Consider the following 23781-nt stretch of genomic DNA (forward strand, 5'->3'; position numbering starts at 1 on the left):
TTATGCCCTTATTGTGAACATAGAGATATCTATTAACACAAACACTTAATGCACCTATTGCACCTGAAATTGTATTATCATGTAAAAGAAAATAGTATGACTTTTGAATCCGCAAAAATAATCTTTGCAGTTGTTAGTGTTGCCTAGAGCTCATACGATTTTAAATAAGGAAGTGAGCTCAAAGCCATCAGAGGAAACTGAAACATGTTGCAATGAGAGCTCTGGTGTTTTGTGGTCTAGACTTTTGAGTGTACTTTTTTTTTTTTTTATAGTATATCTTTGCATTTTAACGGTTCATTTGTGGAACGAAAAAGAGAGGAGTTCAAATGGGCTGAAGCAACTGTATCCTTTACCCAGTTTATTTAAATCGACATACTTCAAGATGAATAGCAGCAACAAATTGGCTCAGTCAAGTGCCATAAGAGCAGAGGTGAAACGGCATGAGTCCGTCCAGAACACAATCAACAAACTGTTCAAGCAATTTGAGAGGGTTGGTGATCAGCAGCTCCGTTCTGGCCTGAAGGTTTACCTCCACAGTATTCAGGGTAAGCTCTCTTATCATCACAGCAGGTGCAAGCTTTGTTTGACACGAAATTAGAATGTGCAGTTTTGAATCAATTCCACGGTGTTACTGAATTAAATAAAGTATAGCATTCAAACATGTGACTTAGATCACATTATAGGTTTCTATAATATTGTTGGTAACGGAAAACATCTTACTTTCTACTGATTAGCCCATTTGAAGTCTTTCTCAACTGTTATGCCTTGTACATACCCCTTCAAGTAAAGTGTTATGTACCGTTGTTTGTGATGGAGGTGGGGGTTTAATTTAAGGTCAAGACTGACCAGTTACCCAGAAATGTGTGTGCATTTCAAAACAACTGACTGCAGATCACGATAAGATCAACCTCTTGACTTCCTCGGTGGGGGCGCGTTCTTCCACACTCCTCTCTCTCACTTCAACATTTCCGTTTTACTTTCTTCTGAGAGTGAAGCCATGTTTGTGTAGCTACTATTTAGTCTGAACACAGGGTTAAACAACAAGTTTCTGTGGCCATTGCCATGGCAGCAGGGTTGTTCAACCCAAAACGCTGTCTGCCACCCTTCTTCTGTACCCTCAAAGCCACTTCCTCTCAGACCAAGACAGTTTTCGAGCACCTTAGTTTGCATGCGAATTCCGTCGCTTTCCGTCACTTCCTCCATCCTCCCTCCCACTCTTGCTTAGTTTCTTTCTTGATTTCACAGAGCATCATTGTTTTATTGTCGTTCACTTGCTATTCTGTTTTACTAATGAATGAGATGGCCGCGCTAAACCATAACCAAAATTGAGTAGAGATGTTAAAAATAATTGTTAAACCTTTTCTCTCTGGATCATCAATGTATTATTCAGTGAAAGATAGTAATTTAGTCACTCCCCTGTTTGGCTGTGAGAGAAAGGTCACCAGAGTCCCTAATTAGTTGAGAGTCACTGGTGCTTTAAACATTTATTTAGCATAATTTATACATTTTGGCCAGCAAACGTTCCATGGCAGCCACGATCAAAGACTCTGACTCTGACAGTCCACTCTGTGGTACCCATCTCATGGGCTCAGTCCCAAATGGCACTCTATTCCCTATATAGAGCTCTACTTTTGGCCAGAGCCCATAGTGTGTATTGCACTGGTGTCAGAGGCGGCATTTCTGTAAGGAATTGAATGGAAGTGAGTCGGATGAAGCGGATGATGGCCGCCGTGCCAAAAATAGGCTGACCAAAAAAACAGAGTGGGGAGAAGGAGTGATGCTCTAGGGTGCCGAATGAAGCCATTTGAATTAGGATCTGTCACATACAGCAGCTCCGTTCTCTGCAGCATGCCAACACAGTGGGAGAGTGGATGATTTCTGTAGAGAAAACAGATTAAAGGCCCAGTGCTGTAAAAAAAAAAAAATGTTTCCTGTGTTTTTTATATATATTTCCACACTGAGGATGGAATAATACTGTGAAATTGTGAGAATTATGATAATGCCCTCTTAGTGTAAAAGCCGTTTTAAAAAGACTGCCTGAAATGTCAGCCTGTTTTGGTGGGATGGAGTTTTGACATCATTAGACAGTAAATTGGTTAATAGCCCAATAAGAAAGAGTTCCAAACCTTTGCCAATAACAGCTAGTTTTCCCCTCCCCACTTAGATCACTCCCTGACAGTCCTTGCAAAATTCTTGCTTGAAAAATTGCTCTTGCTAGGAAGCAATTTTGGTTTATTTTTTTACTATTTTAATTGAAAACAATTAAAATAAGGTACTTAATTGTTACCCAGAAATGATTTGATATTGAGAGAAAAACGGCTGCAATGGGCCTTTTTAAAGAGGACCAGGGATGGCTCACAGCAAAGATGGAATACCCAGCTAGCACATAATGTTCTGAGAACCATAGGTTTCTTCAAGCTTGGTGAGAATGGGTTTTACATGTTTTATTTAACTAGGCAAGTCAGTTAAGAACAAATTCTTATTTACAATGATGGCCTAGGAACAGTGGGTTAACTGCCCTGTTCACGGGCAGAATGACAGATTTTTACCTTGTCAGCTCAGGGATTCGATCTAGCAACCTTTCGGTTAGTGGCCCAACACTCTACCTGCCGCCCTATGGTTATTTTGCATACATCCTTCCCGCAACTTTCTGGGAGTAGTTAAGGATAGTTGCTTGGCTTTTGAACATTCTCAGCACATTTAAGGAACTTGACAAAAAAACAATTTTCTTGGTGTTTCATTACTTTAACAGAACGTTTCCTAAAAGTTCAAACATGGTTACATTTAATTTCAATTTTGCTAATGTTCTAGGAACGTTCTCCAACTGGTTTGACATTGGGAATGTTCTCAAATAGTTCATAGAACGTTGAGAAACAATGTTTTTCTGTGGGAATTTCAGTACTTCAACATAATGTTTCATACCGGTTTCCTCATGGTTCTACTTAAAGTTAAAGTCATATTCTCAAATTGTTCTGAGAACATTAAGAAAACTTTAGTAACGTTCATGGAGCATTCTAATGTTATTTAAAAACATGTACATTCCATTCTCAGCATTGTTTCCTTTGAAATGGGGTCTGTTTAAATATACAAAAATAAACAGATTTGTATGCATAAAACAACATGGCATGCTAGCTCCATCTTGGTGGTGCAGTGGAACAGAAGATTATAGGTTCAAATCTCACTGATGCCATGTCGCAATTAAAAAATGCATGCCTTTGCATGATTTAATGTCCAAGTAAATGAATTACCAAGTGTCCTATCTGTGCTTGGAGTTTAAAAAAAGTTTACCCCAAATAAGCTAGCAGTGTTATTAAAAGTCTTATTGAAACATTCGTAGGAAGTTATTCAAAAACCTCCAACTAACCTATACTTTCCAATCTCAGAGCGTTAATAAAACCTCCCTTGAAAATGTTAAAGGAACCAGAGTAAAAGTTCTCAGATCTTCCCTGCAACCTAAAAATAAACGTTCCCAGAAAAGGCCAAATTTTCACTTCTGTTCTCATAACATTTAAAAAACGTTCTGTTTTTACCGGTCAGGAAATGTATGGCTTCGTTACCACATCCAATGTGAATGCAAAAGCATACGTTCCCACAACTTCCAAGGAACCAAATGTGCTAGCTAGGTAATATATAAAAATATCACCCAGCCTCAACACTGCCCTCTGTCAGTGTCCATCTGACTCTCTCGCTCTCGTGTGTGTGTGTGTGTGTGTGTGTGTGTGTGTGTGTGTGTGTGTGTGTGCGTGTGCGCGCCCACGTGTCTGATAATCCTTGCCTTGAGCAACCGGATTCTTCATCTCAAATCTGTGGGTGTCTATATCAGATTCATCAAGAGACAGCACAGACAGATATGCACACCTCTTACACGTGAGCACAGAAATTGAACACTAAAGATATGATTTTATATGTTCTGCCGGATTTCACACAAATTGACCTGCTCTCCAAAAATAACATTTTGCGTTAGCCCTAAGGTGGATGTACCAGTCACATTCATTCAGTGCACTTCCTCTGTGTTTGAGACTGCATCATGTTGTTCCTAGGCTGTGTTTTCCTCCTTAAGCTAAATGCTGTCAGGGTCTTTTGTATTCAGTGTGAGTGTGGTCAAGGCCCCCTCAGTGACTGTAAGCGGGTTAGAGGGAGGGGAAGTAGGTGTGAGCAGGTGGGTAGTCAGATGTTATGTATTTGGATGTCAGCAGGGAGAGACAGATATGAATCTAGTGTATGTGAAGATTCTGTACGTAAACAACCCTCAAACTGTACGTGGTTTTACAAAGAGAACCCATAAAATGTATGTTTTTTTTTTATCTGAAATTTGTAACATTTGGATAGAGATGTATTATGGCATCAATGAGTCTGATATAGAACATTTTCAGTTTTTCTTGTTTTATTTATTTGAATGTAATGATCTTATTGATATCCAATATGTTCTTACCCTCACATATCCTGTATATGGTAGAGAAGGCTACAGATCAATACACACACACACACACACACACACACACACACACACACACACACACACACACACACACACACACACACACAATTAAAATACAGAAATAGAGATCCTCTGCTGATAGAGTAGGAAAGGAGCTAGGATAATACCACTGGAGCCTGGAAGATCCTAAAACCTTAGTAACAGGCCAGCTCAGTATCTTGAGTAAATACTGAGGGGGGATACTGATGATAACTCTAACACTGAGTGGCTGTGACGGATCTTGATGAAGCTGCTGCAGCTGTGCAATGAGAACAGACAAGGGAAAGGAGAAGGAGAAAAATAAAGCAGTCGCTATTTTCCTTCCTCTCCACAATCCCTCGTTCTACTCCACTGTCACTCTTGGTTACCCTCTCCACACCTCTTTCATTATTCTTTCTCTGTCTCTCTGCCCCTGATCTCCCCTCCTCTGGTATCTCCTGCCTACTTTCACCAGGTCCAGCTTCTCTGAGCTTTACCACCAGTCTTTTCATCTACGCCTCATCACCTCCACATTCATAACAGGGAGAGAGAAAGACAGAGAGACTGAGAAAGAGAGAGAGACTGAGAAAGAGAGAGAGAGAGAGAGACTGAGAAAGAGAGAGAGACTGAGAAAGAGAGGGAGAGAGGGGAGGGGGAGTGACAAGCAATAAAGAGCAAGGACAGCGCACACAGTCTGCCTGCTGAGAGGGAAAAAGACAGAGGGGGAGAGGAACAGAGATAGGATAGAAACAGGGTTTTCCTTCTCTGTTTGGTTTGGCGCTCACACAAGAAGGGGGATCAAGATGAGGGATTGAGGAGGAGGGATTGAGAAGATTCCTCTCTGTATCCATACTATCCGGGTACCAGCTTTGCGACAGTTTTTTTTCCTACTCATGTCGAACCTGATTTGTCTGTATAGCAGAGAGATTCAGAGCCAGAGACGTTCAGCACGGAGGCTTAGCTCAGCCTCACAGGCTGGTGGTACTACTGACATGCACAGTGCCTGACACGCTTGAAAGACACAGGGACCGAGGGTGAGAGGCGTGACGGTGGCCGGGCGCTGTGACTCGGTCATGCATCTTCAGATCTCTGCCTCCGATTGGATCCTATTGTCTTTTTCTTCCTGATCGACATCACGTCGGATCACTGTCCTGTCTGTCTCTCTCGCTCTGACCACAACCCTTCTCTGATTGAGGAGAGGCTCCTATCAGAACACATGGCTGAAGAGGATAAACCATGGTCTGCACGGCTGTGAGGATATTTTCTTCTTTTTTTTCAACATGGGAATATTCAAACGCTTCAAATTTTCTTGACACTTGATTGACAGTTGCAGTGAGATAGACTATATTGTGACTTGGAGCGGATTTCGTTTTTTCTGATTTGCGTTTTACATCAAATTTGGGACAGGGAGTTGAACACCATTCGAGATGGGGGAGCGGCAACACAACACAAATAAGGTCAAGTGAATAATTGAATCCACCTATATTTATACTGCTGCTGTTTTTACCATAGCATGTTTTTGGTTAACACAACTGCACGAATTTCAGATATTTGTGGGCAAAATGTTGTATTTTTCTACATTCCATGAAAATGGATGGAAGATTAAGTGAAACACTGACATTGGATGACTGGAATCCTAAATCTAAAAGCAGAGAAGAGGGAAAGGAAGTGAATAAATACATCTGAAAGTGGATAGCAGTTCTGTTCTAATCCCCCTGAGGAGATACTTCAGCTCTCTCTCTCTCTCTCTCTCTCTCTCTCTCTCTCTCTCTCTCTCTCTCGTGTGAGTTTGCTCCCACCTGCTGTCATTTCCCTTTGAGGATCAGAATTTCAAAGCTTGTCAGTCATCAACCCATGTCAGTGTCAGCTCTTTCTGAATTTCTCTGTCTATGGTGTGTCTACCAAAGCCTGATCACATGAGCCGAGCCGACACTCTGCACCAGCGCACCACCTACCTCATCTCCCTCACCCTGGTCAAGGTAGAGGCTGTGGAAGAACAAGGAGGGGAGCAGCCCAGGTCAATCACCCAGGGGAGGGAGGCTGGGGATGGGGCTGGGGTGGAGACAGGACAGCCCTTCTCCCCACAGGACATCCAGGCAGATGTTGCTGTCCTGGAAGGTGGAAAAGGTAGTGAACTCAAGGAGGAGAGGAAATCACACAGTAGCCCCTTGAGAGACAAGGCACCTTTTGTGGGCGATGTTCCTCCTAAAAAAAGTGACAAGTTACCAGACGGAGACAACGTTATTATCTCCTCCACTGTTGACAATGCCAAGACTGAAAAGTTAACGGGTGGAGAGGATGCAGCAGGGGAGAAAGAGGATAACCAGACGACAACAGTCACCTCAAAAGTGATAACGTGCAGCACAGCTATACCGCAGACCTCAACATCTGTGGAGGTAGCAGTCGACTCCAACCGCACCCCGACCGGGAGCAGTATCCCTGTACACACGGGAGGTCAGCATCCAGGGTCCGTGCTGAAAGCCCACAGCCCATTGGCCAGCCCTGTGACCAGCTGCCGGGAGGCCAAGCGAAGCCCCTCGGCATCCCAGAGCCTGGGTAGCAGAGACGGTAGAATCCCAACCCGGTCCCCTGGTCTCTGTCGGGCCTCCTGGGCTGAGAGTGGTGAGGGTCGGGCTAGATCTCAGGGTCAGGGATGTAGGGATGAAGCTGGAGATGGAGCAGGGAATCAAGAACAAGTGACTGATGAAGCTGGGGACAAAACTGGTACACAGGAGGGAAGAGGAGGAGTGGTTGCAAAACGAGACAATCCCAGGATGGAGAGACTGAAGAACAGTTCCGCTTCTCTACCTGCTCCTGTCACCCTAGTCCCCAAGCCCCCACGCAGGGGCTACAGCTGTACCTTGGATGACACTGACCCTAACAGCCAGGCAGAGGACCTCTGTGTGGGCAGAGAGAACAGCCAGATACAGCCCGGTCCCCACAACCAGCAGGGACAAAAGGGCTCTGCTCGAGATCGTAAGATGCTCAAGTTCATCAGTGGGATCTTCACCAAAAGCAGCAGCCCTGTCTCTGTCTCAGCCACCACTTCCTCTAATACAGCAACACCTCCCCCTGTCTGCAATATACAGAGAGAGTCCAGTGAGGAGGACGGTAGGACATCGCAAGCACACACGCAAGCACACACACGCAAGCACACACACAAAATGCACTCTCTTATGTTGAAACTATCAAACAATAAGGGTCACACAATGACACCACCCCCGTGTCCCAGACCAATAGCCTTCTCTCCTCTCCTCTTCCCACACTCACAGCATTCACTAAAATGAAGCCGAGTCCCTTCCGACTCTCTCACACACACACACACACACACACACATACATACACTGCTCTAAGGGTTGAAATACTTGACATGAAGATCAAGAGCAAATGTCTGTCTGCTGCTTTTCGGCCGTAATGTAACTAGACAGTCCAGGAGGAAACAAATGAGTATCCATTTTATTCTAGTCCTGTACTTGATCCGTATGCCGAGGAATCCATTTGTAATGGAGGGAAGGGAATGAGCTATTCTGAGAGCCTCGCATACATTTGATGTAGAGCTCATAATAAAAGGGATGTCACGTGTCTGCGATGTTTAACTTGGAGCCATGTGTGACTGTAAAACCATGATAGAAAGTCTTTTGATCTCTGAGCTGACAATAGTGGACAGTTTTAATCTAATTCCCTTCTGAATGGAACGGGGGATGATTTCACGCAGCCTGAAGGGGTAATCTCTCCACAGCGTAGCTACACTGTGTGTTCGTCCCAAAATGGGACCCTATTCCATATTTAGTGCACTACTTTTGACCGGGGCCCATTGGGCTCTGGTTAAAAGTAGTGCACTGAATAGGAAATCGGGTGCCATTTGGGACACCGCCACTGTTTAACTCTCATAATGATCCTAATGATTAAAGCCAGAGCTACAGTATATATTATGGATATACAGCTCTGGTTAAAGCCCAGGCTGTGGCAGCAGGCTGACAGCATGACACCATGACTATCTGTTATTTTGATGTATTTATTGCTTTCGCTGCTGTTTTTTTCTGTCTCCAAAACTGGAGCGGTTCAAGGGAAATTTGACAATATGAATACCCTCTGGGAATGCACTTACAGCCAATATCCTTAATCCATATCTTTGACGTTCCGCCCACTCAATGCCTGACTATTCCTCCACAAATATCTCTGGCACCTCTCTCTCGCTCTCTCTCTCTCGCTCTCTTCCCTGTACTTCATGTTTTCAACCATCTGACATTCTAAGGTCTATGAATAATAAATATGCCCTATTTGTGTGAGAAGCTGATAAAACATCAGAACACCTTGTAGTTTCATCTGCCTCTGACCAACAAAAAAACATGTCACTTAAATCATTACCCCATTTATGGTCAAGGTCAATAACATGCAAGCATTATTATTGTCTGTGGACTGTATTGACAAGCGGTTTCACTATGTGCCTGCAGCCTGTGTTAAATATTAGTTTGAACTGATTTTATGTATGCTTGCTCAATATAAGAATGTGCCTAAAGTGTCTGTATATTATTCATGCTGTTACACATGCATGTGTTCTGTCTGGTCACGTATGTGTTCTCTGGGCAAGAGCAGAATCAGGCTAGTAGGGTCTGGAGGAAAGGTTACCATAGCAACAGGGGTAGGGAAATGTATGTTATGGGTGTGTTGTACACCAGAGAGAGGGAGAGAGAGAGACATGAAACGGAGGGGAAGAGTGAGACTTTTGATGTTTCTGAAAAGAATGGAAGGGTAGTGCACCGGAAGGGTTTTTTGAATCTTAGTGACACGTGACAGTTGTTTTCATACAGTACTAAGAGGGAGTATCGATATTCAGCTTTATACGGAGTGTGTTGCAGGCAGCTGTATAAGGATCATGCTGTCTAATTTCTTTGGCAACATCTCTCATGTGGCCTGGCACATAAAGAGCCCTTTGACTGGGGATGAATTCAGATGGAGTCAAGTTCATCTCTTATCTAAGTGTTCATTTGAGAGACTAGAAAGCTGCCCGCAGTGGTAGCTTGTGTAAAAGCCCCTTTTTCTCCTCCCTATCTTTTACTTGCCCCCTCTTCTCTGCACTCATTGTGCATCTGTATGGGGATGCATCTGTGAGATGCTCATCCGATGGTCTGTAGCCATGATTCAGATCAGAACCAGGCGGCTGTGAGGTAGAACCGTCTGTCCCTGGAACCCACAACAGCAACACAGGGGCACTCAGCACCTTGCTCTCTCTCTCTCATCACAGAGCCACAGCTGTGGACAGTGGACAGAGACAACTGGGGGTCTGGGGGTGTGTGCGTCACATCGCATTGGGGGCATGTCACCTCTCTGGCCCAGCAGGGACAGTGGCAGCGTAGCACAGCTCTGTGTCAGCTGACCGTGACTGTGTGTGTGGCGTTACCTCCCTGACCGTGACAGAGTGCATGTGGGTATTGTGTTCCACTGGGAGAGGACGAAGAACGCAGCAGTGTCACCGAACCTTCTCTCTGTCTTTGCAAAGGGAGTTCTCTGCTTCAGACACCTTTAGACACTTTGATCCTTTGCGAAACCAGATGCCGTGACTGGCAGCTTCAGCATATAAAGGGAATTCTAGGAGAACAACACATATTACTGCAAGCCTCTGAGGGGCAGAGTGGATAAACTTTGAATTGAGAAACTAGTTAAAGCCAGTAGTTGATATTATAGTTAAAGGTTGCTTTCATCAGAATCAGAATAACCTTAATTCGCCAAATACACTGAACAAAAATATAAACGCAACATGCAACAATAAAAAAATATTTTAGAGTTACTATTCATATAATGAAATCAGTCAATAAAAATAAATAAATTAGTGGAAAAAATGATCTATGGATTTCACATGACTGGGAATAGAGATATCAAATCAAAGTTTATTTGTCACGTGCGCCGAATACAACAGGTGTAGACCTTACAGTGAAATGCTTACTTACAGGCTCTAACCAATAGTGCAAAAAAGGTATTAGGTGAACAATAGGTAAATAAAGAAATAAAAACAACAGTAAAAAGACAGTGAAAAACAGTAGCGAGGCTATATACAGTAGCGGGACTATAAAAGTAGCGAGGCTACATACAGACACCTGTTAGTCAGGCTGATTGAGGTAGTATGTACATGTATATATGGTTAAAGTGACTATGCATATATGATGAACAGAGAGTAGCAGTAGCGTAAAAAGGGTTTGGCGGGTGGTGGGTGGCGGGACACAATGCAGATAGCCCGGTTAGCCAATGTGCGGGAGCACTGGTTGGTCGGGCCAATTGAGGTAGTATGTACAATGCATAGTTAAAGTGACTGATAAACAGAGAGTAGCAGCAGCGTAAAAGAGGGGTTTTGGGGGGGCACACAATGCAGATAGTCCAGGTAGCCATTTGATTACCTGATATGCATTCCCAGTCAGATATGCATCTGTTGGTCAGATATACCTTAAAAAAAGGTCAAGTCATGGATCAGAAAACCAGTCAGTATCTGGTGTGACCTCACGTAGCACGACACATCTCCTTCGCATAGAGTTGATCAGGCTGTTGATTGTGGTGTCCCACTAATTTCTTCAACGGCTGTGCGAAGTTGCTGGATGTTGACAGGAACTGGAACACGCTGTTGTACACATCGATCCAGAGCATCGCCAACATGCTCAATGGGTCAGTGGGTGAGTCTGGTGAGTACACAGGCTATGGAAGAACTGGGACATTTTCAGCATCCAGGAATTGTGTACAGATCCTTGAGACATGGGGCCGTACATTATCATGTGGAAAACATGAGGTGAAGGCGGCGTATGAATGGCGCAACAATGGGCCTCAGGATCTCATCACGATATCTATGTGCATTCAAATTGCCATCGATAAAATGCAATTGTGTTTGTTGTCCGTAGCTTATGCCTGCCCATACCATAACCCCACCGCCACCATGGGGCATTCTGTTCACAACGTTGACAGCAGCAAACCGCTTGCCCACACAAAGTTGAAACCAGGATTAATCCGTGAAGAGCACACTTCTCCAGCGTGCCAGTGGCCATTGGAGGTGAGGTGAGGAGTCAGGTCAAGACCCTGGTGAGGCGCATTTTGACCATTTTTCTTCTGTTGTCCAAACAGCTCTCTGGGTGGCTGATCTCAGATAATCCCGCAGGTGAAGAAGCCGGATGTGTAGATTCTGGGCTGGAGTGGTTACACCTGGTTTGCGGTTGTGAGGCCGGTTGGATGTACTGCCAAAATCTCTAAAATGACTTTGGAGGCGGCTTATGGTAGTGAAATGAACATTACATTCTTTGGCAACAGCTCTAGTGGACATTCCTGCAGTCAGCATGCCAATTGCACACTACCTCAAAACTTGAGACATCTGTGGCATTGTGTTGTGTTACAAAATTGCACATTTTAGAGTGGCCTGTTATGGTCCCCAGCACAAGGTGCACCTGTGTAATGATCATGCTGTTTCATCAGCTTCTTGATATGCCACATCTGTCAGGTGGATGGATTATCTTGGTAAAGGAGAAATGCTCACTAACAGGGATGTAGACAAATTAGTGCACAACCTTTGAGAGACATAAGCTTATTTTTTGTGTATATGGAACATTTCTAGGATGTTTTATTTCAGCTCATGAAACATGGGATCAACACTTTACATGTTGTGTTTATATTTTTGTTCATTATACATTTGCATGTACAGGAATTTGACTTAGTGAAATGGGGCTGCCACAACAAACAGAATATACAGACAGACGATAAACAGGATATGCAGACAACATACATTACGCAGAAGCAGAGTTTACACAAATCCACACGCAGTATGTGGATTCATGAAGCGTGTCTGGCTACCACACAGTTATAATTCACATAGCAGTAATTTATCGCTGTTCCTTTCTAAGGCCGTTATGATTTGTGAATTTTTATTAGAATCCCCATTAGCTAACGCCGTAACATTAGTTAATCTTCCTGGGGTACAACACCAATTAATAAGACATTACAAACAATTACAAATTAAGACTTCACAAACATTTAACAAGTAGACAATACAGACAACTAAAATACCTGACAGGAAACACATTTAACAATTAGTTGATGCTTTCTATTTCCTATCCAGTCATATGGTCTATCGCAATAGATGTTCTTTTATTTTCTTCTTGAAGGTGGATTAACTTTTTGCCTGAGAAATATGGATTGGTAAAGAGTTCCATTCAGCTATGGCTCTATATAAAACTGTAGATTTATGGCGATTTGTCCTTTGCTTGGGTTGTCTTCGATGCCCTGAATTTACCTGTCTAGTTTGGTGGTTATGCATGTTGCTAGTATGTACTAACTGGCCTGAAAAGTACTGTGTTTTTTTTGAAAAATATAACATTTTTTACGAAAATCAGAAGACTGGGTGGTAATTTGTTTTCAACATGAAGCCATGAGAGATTCTGATACATTTAGATAATATTCAAACGGATAGAGCAAAGAAGAGCTAATCTGGCAGCCCTGTTTTGAGCCATTTGTAGCTTTTTTTATATCTTTCTTTGCTGCATCCTTACTATGACAGTACTCTAAGTGTGATAGGACCAGGGATTGAATCACCTGATTCAGAGTGCTAGATGTTACATACTCTGAACATTTTCTTGTAACAGCAATTCCCTTACCCATCTTAATAACAATACTATCTATCTGTTCTGACCATGATAAAGCTGTGTCCAACCTAGTAGTTAGTATTTTTTATTTGCTCTACATGCGTTCTATCCATCAACAAATTCAATTGGGTATCATCAGCAAGCATATATCTTGAACCAAATACAATACATTTAGTTTTTGAAATGTTCAACACCAATTTGTTCATATCAACCCACTCAGACACCACTCTTAGTTCCCTACTGAGTACATCTGTTAGCTCATTACATTCTGATGCTGCGCTATACATTTGAAGGGTCATCGGCAAACATTACCACTCTTGCTTTGTTCATTACTGAAGGTAAATCAGTAGTAAAGATAGAGAAGTGGGCCTAGGCAGCTTCCTTGAGGAACACCACAATGTATATCTTTACTGTTGGAAAAGCTACCATTAAGAACACTTTTTGCCTTCTCCTGGATAGATAGCTTTACATCCAGGATAGAGCTGCTGACGTAAAACCATAACATTTGAGTTTACCTAGGAACAGTTCATGATCAATTACATCAAAATCAGCACTGAAATTTAGCAACACTGCACCAACTAACTTCCTGTCATCCATACTCTTTAACCAATCACCTGTCATTTGTGCTAAGGCCGTACTCGTAGAATGCCCTTCTTTGTTTGCATGCTGGAAACCCGTTATCAGACATGAGAAATAATCCTTGATTTGTACAGATACAATTGTTTCCAATAATTTACTTAACACAGGCAGCAAACTTATAGGACCACTATTAGGACCAGTGAATGCAGATTTTTGTATCCTTAGGTAGTGGAATAGTGGCTCCTGAGTGGCACAGCAGTCTAAGGCACTGCATCTCAGTGCTAGAGGCGTCACTACCGGCCCTGGTTCGATTCCAGGCTGTATCACAACTGGCCGTGATTGGGAGTCCCATAGGGCAGCGCAAAATTGGCCCAGCGTCGTCCTGGTTAGGGTATGGCCGGGGTAGGCCGTCATTGTAAATAAGAATTTGTTCTTAACTGACTTGCTTAGATAAATAAAGATTAAATAAAAAAATAACCTCTACTTGGTAAAATTTGAACATGCATTGCCTCTCCTTCATGATACAATCTTTTATAAGCCATCAGTTGGAATCATAGCATTCCTCAACCTGTCTACTTTGCCTGTAAAATATTCATTAGTGTGTGGTTTTGTAATAAATATACCCTCTGATTCAACAAAAGAGGTGGACATGTTATGAATTCCTACCCATAATAGCTTTCAATGTTCTCCACAGTTTTTTCCCATCACCCTTTACTTCATCAATGTTGTGCTTATAGAAACCCTTCTTCTTTCATTTGTTTAGCTTGGTCACAAGATTTCTTAATTTACAATAACTTTGCTTATCAAACAGAGTGCCAGATTTATCTGCTGCTTTTTTGGCATCATAACGTTGAATCACTACATTTCTCAGCTCATCATCAATCCATGGGGCACCGTTTGATCTCACAGTGCATTTTCTTAAAGGGGCATGATTATCAGCTATATTCATAAATAATTTCATAAACAAACTTAGTGACAATTTCAGGATCATCCTTACTATGATATTCCCCTAGCATTATATACATTATTATCTCTCTCTCGCTCTTGTCTCTCCCTTTTGTCCCCAAGCAGCTAGTTGTGCAAATAGCCAAGAGTGGACCCTGAGTCGATCCATCCCAGAGCTCCGTGTGGTAAGACAAATCCATCCTCATGAAAGGTCATTTGAAAGGCTAATTGAAAATGAAGTTAGATGGAGCTTCCTCTACCCACTTCCTTCAGGGAAACTACCACATCATTGAAGACTGGTTACGTGTGTGTTTCCTAACATTTTTTAAATCTGTGCAGGGGCTGCTGGGAAGTGTTCAGAGTGGCAGGTCAGCATTGGTAAATAGATACGTAACAGGCAGCTATCTGCCACTAGAGAAGATTGAAGGTAAGCATGAAAAACTCCTATCTTGTCCTCTTCGTCCTATATACAGAACAACTCCGCAGTCCTACCATTTTATCTTTCATGAATCTCTTGACATACAGTAACTAACCTCTGTCCTACTGTTCCATTGTCAGGGGGGAGGTATAAGAAGGAGGTCTTGGTAGATGGACAGAACCATCTACTACTCATCAGGGAGGAGGCTGCGCTTCCTGATGCACAGGTGTGTTTTTGTGTGTATCTGTAGCCTTTGAACCATACAGCCTTGTTGTTATCCATGTGCAAGAATGTGTCGCTATAGCAACAGAGACACAGAACGATTGATTCATAGAATTCACTGAATTACATTGGATTAGTTGGTAAAAATTCATTCTATTTTTGTGGGTTATTTAACCAATACTTAACCAATACTGCTATCGCTGACTCGTTCTGCATTCTTCTCCCTCTCTCTCCCTATCCTATCAAATCTCTGTCTCCAGTTCAGCAGCTGGGTGGATGCAGTGGTCCTTGTATTCAGTCTGGAGAATGAGGCCAGCTTCCAGGAGGTGTACAAACTTTATAGCCAGCTCAACACACTCCGCAGCACTGCCGAAATCCCACTGGTTGTGGTTGGGACACAAGGTAGGGGACAGGAGGCAGGAATGGACGACTTTAGGGGGTGGATTAAGGCTATTCATTATAATGGGCATGTAACAGACAGAGATCCATTATAGACGTACTGCAGATCACACCAGAAACAATGAGTGCTTGTTTGTTTATTTGGATTCCGATGATCTGTTACTCTAGCAACATAAAGTGTTCATGACTTCATCTGTCTTTGTTTGTTGTTCTCTACCCTGTAGACAAAATCAGCAGTACCAACCCGCGTGTGATTGAGGACATACGTGCCCGGCAGCTATGTGTTGATGTGAGGCACTGTGTGTTCTATGAGACTTGCGCCACCTATGGGCTCAACGTGGACCGGGTTTTTCAGGAGGGTAAGTCAACTGACATTGAGTACATTGGTGTCAGCAGTGGGATCCAAAGGGACAAGTACATTGTTAATGTGCCAACACAATACAGAATTTAAACACAAACATTCAGTCTTCATAAAGCATTAGATCATCGACGCTTCACAAATCATTCCAGGGTGATATACAAATGATCTTTACCCACTTAACAATACAGTTCACATGCTGGACAAAATAATGTCATTAGCAATTAGTGCCTTCTTACTGATCTTGCTCTGTCCTCTCAGCTGCCCAGAAGATAGTCACACAGAAAAAGCAGTCTGCCCTACTGGCCTCCTGTAAGTCTCTTCCCAACTCCCCCATTCACTCTGGGGGCTCCACACCTGGGTCAACATCCTTCCCTGGACAGGTAACATGCTACAAACTGCTCACATCTGTATTTTTCCCCAGGCTTATCTCGTCTGTGTTGTTGACAGAAAATCAATACTGTAGTGCAGTGGGACCCACTGGTGGATAACAGCTGTAGTATTGTAGCTCCTCCTATATGATCCTTGACCTTGAGCTGCGGCTAAATACTGTATGTGGTTTTCATTTCATCTGGGGGATAAAAGGAGCCCATACATGGATTCAAAGAATGGTTCAAAACGTTTGAGAACCACTGTTGTAGGATTTATCCTAGTAGATTGCAAGTGTACTCCAGAAGGAAGAACACTGTGTCAATTATCTGTTTGCCTCGTTTTCTGTTTCATCTCATTTGTCCACTTCACCCCATCCCCCTGTCCCTCTATCTGTCCTCCCCTCTCCCTCTCAGGCTAGTAACGGAGGACTGAGTAGTAACTACCCCTCCTCCCTACCCTCTACCCCTGTGATCAGCCATAGAGAGCTGCGGGGCGGGGCGGGGACGGGGGTTGGGGCGGGGGGAGAGGGGGGCGGCAGTGTCACCTCCTCGGGGTCCCTGAGAAACGTCCCTCAACGACGGACCTCCCTGTTCAAGGTCAGTTACTGTTCTCCGAATCTCTGCTGATCAAAACTAGAAGACTCTTTCATCAGTGGAACAATGTCCCAAAGAGCCTTACAATTCAAGCAAACACATTTCAAACAAGAGCTGAAAAATACATTTACAATTGTCGATATAGTAGTAGTTACACAGTTTGTTTTTCTCTTCTTCATCCAACGTGTTGTCTCTCATCTCACTACATGGGTCTGTCCTGTAAACTTGTGTCAGTCTGTCTTTATACCTGTCATACTCTCGTCTCTAATTTCCGTGGTACAACTTCTCTCAGAACCGTCGAGGCAGTGGCAGTGAAAAGAATGTTGATCCTAAAGGTGACTTGGGCAGTGGCCGGGCTATCACTATCAAACAGGTCAGTGTGACACACACACTGGATACCGTGTATAATGAATAAGCTAGTTCTATTGTATCTTTGGTGATAGAAGTGAACATTAAACCCATTGTTTGTAACAGAGTATCCTATGGAAGCGGAGTGGGAGCTCACTGAACAAAGAGTGGAAGAAGAAATATGTCACTCTGTCCAGCAACGGCACACTGGGCTATCACTCCAGCTTCAATGTAAGTCGCACCGTAATCAACATCAGTAATATCTCATTTGAGTTATAACACTTTGTCTTTAAAATCGACTTTTGATAAGAGAATCCACTGTGTTGTGAACTTTAATACAAAGTAACATTGCAATATTAGTCTAGTGATATTCAGCACATCAACCTAGTCATGGGAATGTTTCTGGCGGTGTTAGCAGTTGATAGTACTCTTCAATAACACAGACTCCAAAGCAAATCAGGGGGAGAAAAATAGGTTTATTCAATGAGGACAAATCATGGATGTTATGCTGAGAAGTAGATGTTAATTCTTCCCTGTCCTCAGTGATTCTCCACAGAACAAAGGGGCAGGATGTAATTTATAAATCCCAACCCTAGCCTGTGGTTGACCAATTAGAATTCCTTGCAGTAAAATTGGTCCAATGGCCAAATAACCAGCATCCTGTTTCAGGCTCAATGTATAAACGATTTGGATCAATGAAAACTTGACACATGAAGCTATGAGTCCAGGACTGAAATTCCTACACAGATTCTAAACAGATGTTGAACTGAAAAACAACTATTTCCATTGATTGTTAATTCCCTATTGACCTCTAGTCCTCTGTGTTGTGTATTATCTTAAAATATTCTTACAGCGGTTTCAGGACTACATGCAGAATGCTCACGCAAAAGAGATCGACCTATTGCGTGTCACAGTGAAGGTTCCAGGGAAACGCCCACCCAGGGCTGTCACCCCTTGTGGCCCCTCCCCCTCCCCTGGCCTCAATGACGTAGTCAAAGTCACTGGGGCCACGGAGAGCACCAGTTCCCCACTGTTGCCACCCAGCCTTGTGCCTGTAGATGAACAGTCTGGGGCATTGCCTCCTCCAGCAGATAGTGGGGTAAAATGCTGTCCATCGTCACTGTCCAGCAAGTCACACAGTGCTGGTATGTCAGAAAACCGTTTTTGTGTTCCATTTTTATTCATAATAATGGGTTTCTAATATACAGTATGCTAATGTGGACTTTGGAGCATGTTAGAACCAGAGCTGCAAGTACAAAACAGTATTTTATTTGTCCTTGTACCCCAATGTCAGAAGCTATTGAAGGAGTAACCAGTCTCCCTTTTGGAAAAGACGGTCAATCCTCTCCAATGATTGACAGAAAGAAGAAAACCAGGAAGAAGAGTATGAACCAGAAAGGAGACACAGCCATTGGACAGGCTGAAGGTGAGCTCTGGGCCTCCTGCTGTACATCTCTGCCAGATTATTCTGCACTATTTATATCAATCTCTTTTACTCTTATTTTCCTTCTCCTCCTCTCCTGCTTCTCTGGGCTAATCTGTCGCCCTGCAGCCAAGCGCAAAATGTGGAAATTAAAAAGCTTTGGTAGCTTGAGAAATATTAACAAGACAGGTAACGAGGAACATGAGCAGCTGGATCACTGAATCGACCTGTGTCTTGGTTGTCTGTTTGTCTGTCACTGTTTACCTGTATTGCACATTCGGATCAAAACTGTGATTTGTAAAGCTCATTATTTGTTTTCCTTATGACTACCAAGCTGTTCACCCTTTTGTCACCCCATTGCATGCCTTTTGCCTGCTCTGCGAACATATCATGGTGGCACAGTGAGTCTGTTTGTATGTTGTAATTGTCATATATGTCAAATAAGTGTTTCACAGGGTTCAAACTTACTAAAATATATGTTGCATTTTTTCCCCCCTGCATATTACCAACCTATCTTTGTAGATGAGGAGAATGTTGACTTCATCATCGTGTCCAGCACGGGGCAGACATGGCACTTTGAGGCCCAGACTCTAGAGGAAAGAGATGCCTGGGTGGCGGCCATAGAGAGCCAGATCCTCGCCAGCCTGCAGTCCTGTGAGAGCCTTAGGAACAAGGCAAGGACCACAATGCACTGGCCTGGGCAGCACGTTAACATTACAATGCCCTTCTTTACATGTATGTGTCATTATTTGTGTGTGTGTAGGCCTACAGCGTAATAATGTCTGATAGTATATAGTTCCTTCTGAATTTCTGTTCTGTAATTGGGGAAGGGAGATTCCGCCATTTGTCTGTGTAGTGACAGGAATAACTGCCCAAGGTGCTGATCTCTGTCTAGTGACGTAGGCAGCCACATGCACTTCATTTCCGGGAAATGTGTGTGTTTTCTTTTATAGGCACGGAGGAGCAGCCAGAGTGAGGCAGTAGCAATACAGGCCATCCGCAATGCCAAGGGCAACAGCCTCTGTGTGGACTGCGAAGCACCAAGTGGGTTTCTAGGCTCTCTCTGTCTTTATCTCCATTGTTATGGGTCATGGCTAGAAGGAATCCAGCTTTTGTCAAATTCCCGTCAGATTTGACTTTTTGTAGCAGGCTAGGAGAACTTACGCAGCAGGTTAGCAGAATTAACGTAGCAGGTTAGGATAATTAAGTTAAGCTTAGGAAAAGGGTTAGGGTTAAGGTTAGCAAAATGCAAAAAAACTACTTTTTGAAGTGAATTTGACAAAAGCTGGATCCCTTCTAGCAATGACCCTTGTTATGGACATCTATTATTTGATTACATTAGATGCAGACTGCGCTTGTTTTATCTCACTTCCTGTGCTCTGGTTTGTCTGTCCTTCATCCAGACCCCACATGGGCCAGTCTCAACCTGGGTGCGTTGATCTGCATTGAGTGTTCAGGGATCCACCGTAACCTGGGGACACACCTATCGAGGGTCCGTTCTCTGGACTTGGATGACTGGCCTCGGGAGCTCACCCAGGTCCTGACCGCCATCGGCAACCACCTGGCCAATAGCATCTGGGAGAGCCACACCCAGGGCAGACACAAACCCACCCCGAATGCCACACGGTGAGGCCTCTGGTTGAATGTAATAGACAGGGAACATCTGTAAGCTTTATTCGATTTTTACCTGTTTCGTGAGAGTTCAAAAGAAAAGCCCTTCTTATTGTCCAATAAAGACCATTTTTAGACTAAAATAAGATTGAAATGATTGCATCCAATAATGTGTTGCAGTACATCAACTGGAAGGTACTGTATATGGTCACAGAGATCTCTCTCCTGATCCATGAAGAGTTGCCATGGTAACTCATGGTCACTCATCTGTATGTTCGGGTCTCTCACAGGGAGGAGAGAGAATCATGGATCCGTGCCAAATACGAGCAACGGGTGTTTGTGGCACCCCTGCCTGCTCCAAGCTCCACAGGCCCAGAGGACACTGCTATGTCTGTGTGTCTGCTGTCAGCGGTGACAGAAAGGGACTTGCCCAGACTCCTACTACTCCTGGCCCACAGCAACAAGGACCAGATCAACACTGCCCTGTCCACCGGAGGAGCACCCTCACAGACACAGCCTCACACTGCCCTGCACGCTGCCTGTCAGCTGGGGGATGTGGTCATGACACAGCTGCTAGTCTGGGTAAGCCCCTGGTCTGGACAAATGATTTCCTATCTTTCCCAAGCACTGGAAGCACTTTGTTAGCCTTTTGCCCAAGTCAAGTGACTTCAAATGAACATAAGGTATTCATTAATTCACCACATTCTCAATGATTATACTTTTTGGTCATTTTATACAGAATGTAAATGGTGAATTGTTCAATCTCTCTCTCCTTGCAGTATGGAAGTGATGTGAAGGCCAGGGATCCCCAGGGCCAGACAGCCCTGACCATGGCCAGAAAGACTGGGAGCAAAGAGTGTGCTGACATCCTGCTGCAACATGGCTGTCCTAACGAGGTCTCCCCCGTCTCCCCCACTGGACCCACGCTTGGTCTCTCCCGTAGATCTAGCACTGCAAGCCTCAGCAGCCTGGGTCGTACCAATTCCAGGAGAAGGGTTTCGTAGCTTTAAGAGGCCATGGTAGCAAACATACAAGGGCTGGTGAAAAAAAGCAAATAACTATGGATTTAGTGATGAGCGATTAGTGCTTTTTGAGGTCGTTTCGGTTTAATTCTTTTTTTTAACACACGGTTTGCGATTTCGATTTATTTTTTTACATTAAATTCACTATGCATTATGTGGGTCGAAAACTGTAACAACACAGAATAAAACAATTAATAAAAGTCCCATGATGGTAGTGACTTCCCATTACTGCTTACCACTTATTAACCATCCTTTATTCACATTACTTTACTTTAATAAAATAAAAATAAATTATTTGATGATAATTATTTTATCCCAAGTCATCATCTCATCTCTATAGAGCTGCTGCCAATGCTGTCTGACAAATGTACAATTTTTTAGTTCTTCAAAGTAAATAAGGCATACTTTTATGACTGCTAAATACCAACAATCAATCTTAGATCATGTAATTTCAGGTAGATACCTCAAGAAGCAATAGCTGTTCTCACCTCACAATCGAGCATTCTTCTCTCTTCCCTAGCAGGTGTAAAATAAACAGTCCAGACAAGTAGATGCGCAATGGATTGTGGTTATTGTAGTTAATTATCACGTTTTATGCGCTAAACTATGTAGAATATTGGCCTGTTAGAAACTACAACTCCCTACTACGTCGCACAGTTCAGGCGGGATCTGATTTAGCTCCAGAGAAATTGTGTAATGTGTGCAGTTGGGTCACAAAAATAAAAACGAAATGAAATTCAAACAATTGAACCAATGTCGATAAATTAGTTGTTTAAAAAACTAAAAATAACTGACATTTCGGCTTAATCGGTCAGCACTAGTAGTGTTGGAAGTGATGAATGCAACAATAATATAAAGTACTCATACAAAAGTAAAGCACAGAAAGACAACATATCAAACATCTAAGAAGCAATATTCATTCCATTTATCGAAGGCAAATGTATTGCTGAAATTGTGAATGTTGTCTGTTTACAATAATTGAAACAAATTAGAAAATAGGTGGGTTAACTCTGTAATAAACTATTTATATCTAATTAGATTATACATTTTGCCTTTGTTTTAAAATATTGAGAAATAATGCTGATGTATAATCCATACAATGTCTTTGTAATATATATTGTACGTATGTAAGCCTGTAGGAACACATAGGAATTGTTTGTAAGCATGAAGAGTAAAACTTACAATTCATAAAATGGACTGCATTTGTTTCTATATGATTTTCAGAGTACTTTTATCTGACTTTTATTTTCTATTTGTTACAATGTATCTATTTGTCATCCCTGTTTGTCTCTGTTTCAATTTGAAACTTTTATGAGCTGTGTAAGTAAACTGAATAAAATGATTTTGTGTGGCCCTCTGGTTCCTGTGTACCACTGTCATCCGACCGCTGGGGGAGTTACTGCCAAATCGTTGGTTTCATCACAAAAGCGGAGAGCGACCTCTGTCCGGTGGAGTCCACAAAACATATTGCATGTAACAAACAGTTACATGACCTACAGCATGGTCAATCAAGTTCATGTTTCTGACATTTTTGGACTACGAAACATCTATTGATTTAGAACACCGGAGAGTTACCGGAAGTCGCAAAGAAAACAGGAACTGCCTCCAGTATTCCAGCACCATTTCAACTTCAACATCATTAAATTACCTATGGTTAGTCTAATACAATGACAACTAAAAGATTCCAAATACAATTTAGTCCAATCAACGTCAGCTAAATATCATATCATACTGATTCATGGTACTGATTTCTCTGTGTGTGTGTGTGCGCGTAAGTAGAAAAAACATGTTGATTCACCCTACTTGTAGAGAAATGCCAATGCCATCCTTTTTTCTTTCATTTTGCCGAAATAGTCTATAACTCTGTCATAGAGAACAAGCTTTTAGTTTTTGTTGTCCTATGCTACCTGGCTAAAATTATTTATTGCTGGCCTTACTTCCTTTCATGGGCAATGATTAGCCATCTAGTTAACATTATCCTACTACTACACCTAGCTACACATTGATCTTCCATCCTTTCAGGCCAGATGCACAATGTTTGAATTTATGATTGGATCAGAATTTTCATTAAATCATTGGCCAGTATGGAGAATTAAGTCCAAATCCCTATCTCGGTCCATGGCTAATTTAGAAAATTGCCATTTTTAGCTAACTAGCTAGCCACCAGAGGACAACAACGCAACAATAAAAAAAAATCTGTCAATGATATTTGGCTTGATTGGTGTGAAGTCAAATCCAAACAAAATTTCGTAGAACTCCACCCAGAACTGTGGGAAGTAGTTTGGGGTTGGGGGTGCTACGATTTTTGATTTTTTTGGGTGTGCCAGGACCATTCATAGTTGAGCACACTCAGTTTAGCTCAATGCTGATTGGCTATTATTGTATAAATGTTATCAGGGGAGTCCAAATCCTCGCTGGCTTCC

General features: G+C 42.8%; 1 protein-coding gene across 8 annotated transcripts; it reads left to right on the plus strand.

The window, feature by feature from the left end:
- Positions 1 to 200: 200 nt before the first annotated feature.
- On the plus strand, positions 201 to 22711 carry LOC106567079 (arf-GAP with GTPase, ANK repeat and PH domain-containing protein 2). 8 transcript variants are annotated; one of them, XM_045693278.1, is made up of 18 exons: positions 201 to 545; positions 14716 to 14777; positions 14932 to 15019; positions 15151 to 15236; positions 15493 to 15634; positions 15856 to 15990; positions 16251 to 16372; positions 16775 to 16957; positions 17247 to 17327; positions 17429 to 17533; positions 18156 to 18447; positions 18597 to 18728; positions 18855 to 18914; positions 19248 to 19399; positions 19679 to 19769; positions 20129 to 20351; positions 20627 to 20918; positions 21116 to 22711. In XM_045693278.1, exons 1-18 carry the CDS (start codon positions 383 to 385, stop codon positions 21338 to 21340), a joined length of 2634 nt encoding a protein of 877 aa, XP_045549234.1. In that variant the 5' UTR covers positions 201 to 382; the 3' UTR covers positions 21341 to 22711. The 8 variants fall into 8 exon arrangements, with proteins under 8 accessions (XP_045549234.1, XP_013991428.1, XP_013991429.1 ...); XM_014135953.2 differs by having other exon boundaries at positions 14719 to 14777; XM_014135949.2 differs by lacking the exon at positions 201 to 545 and adding an exon at positions 5059 to 7567 and having other exon boundaries at positions 14719 to 14777; positions 18600 to 18728.
- Positions 22712 to 23781: the final 1070 nt, after the last annotated feature.

This window comes from Salmo salar, chromosome ssa13 (genome assembly GCF_905237065.1).
Source record: "Salmo salar chromosome ssa13, Ssal_v3.1, whole genome shotgun sequence".
NCBI lineage: Eukaryota > Metazoa > Chordata > Actinopteri > Salmoniformes > Salmonidae > Salmo > Salmo salar.

Excerpts from the sequence above, each read along its gene's own strand:
- LOC106567079 (XM_014135948.2), top strand. The coding sequence starts at position 6,346 with ATGGTGTGTCTACCAAAGCCTGATCACATGAGCCGAGCCGACACTCTG. Across the intron at positions 15,991-16,250 it reads GGACCGGGTTTTTCAGGAGG|CTGCCCAGAAGATAGTCACA; the intron begins GTAAGTCAACTG and ends CTGTCCTCTCAG. Across the intron at positions 20,352-20,626 it reads CCCACCCCGAATGCCACACG|GGAGGAGAGAGAATCATGGA; the intron begins GTGAGGCCTCTG and ends GGTCTCTCACAG.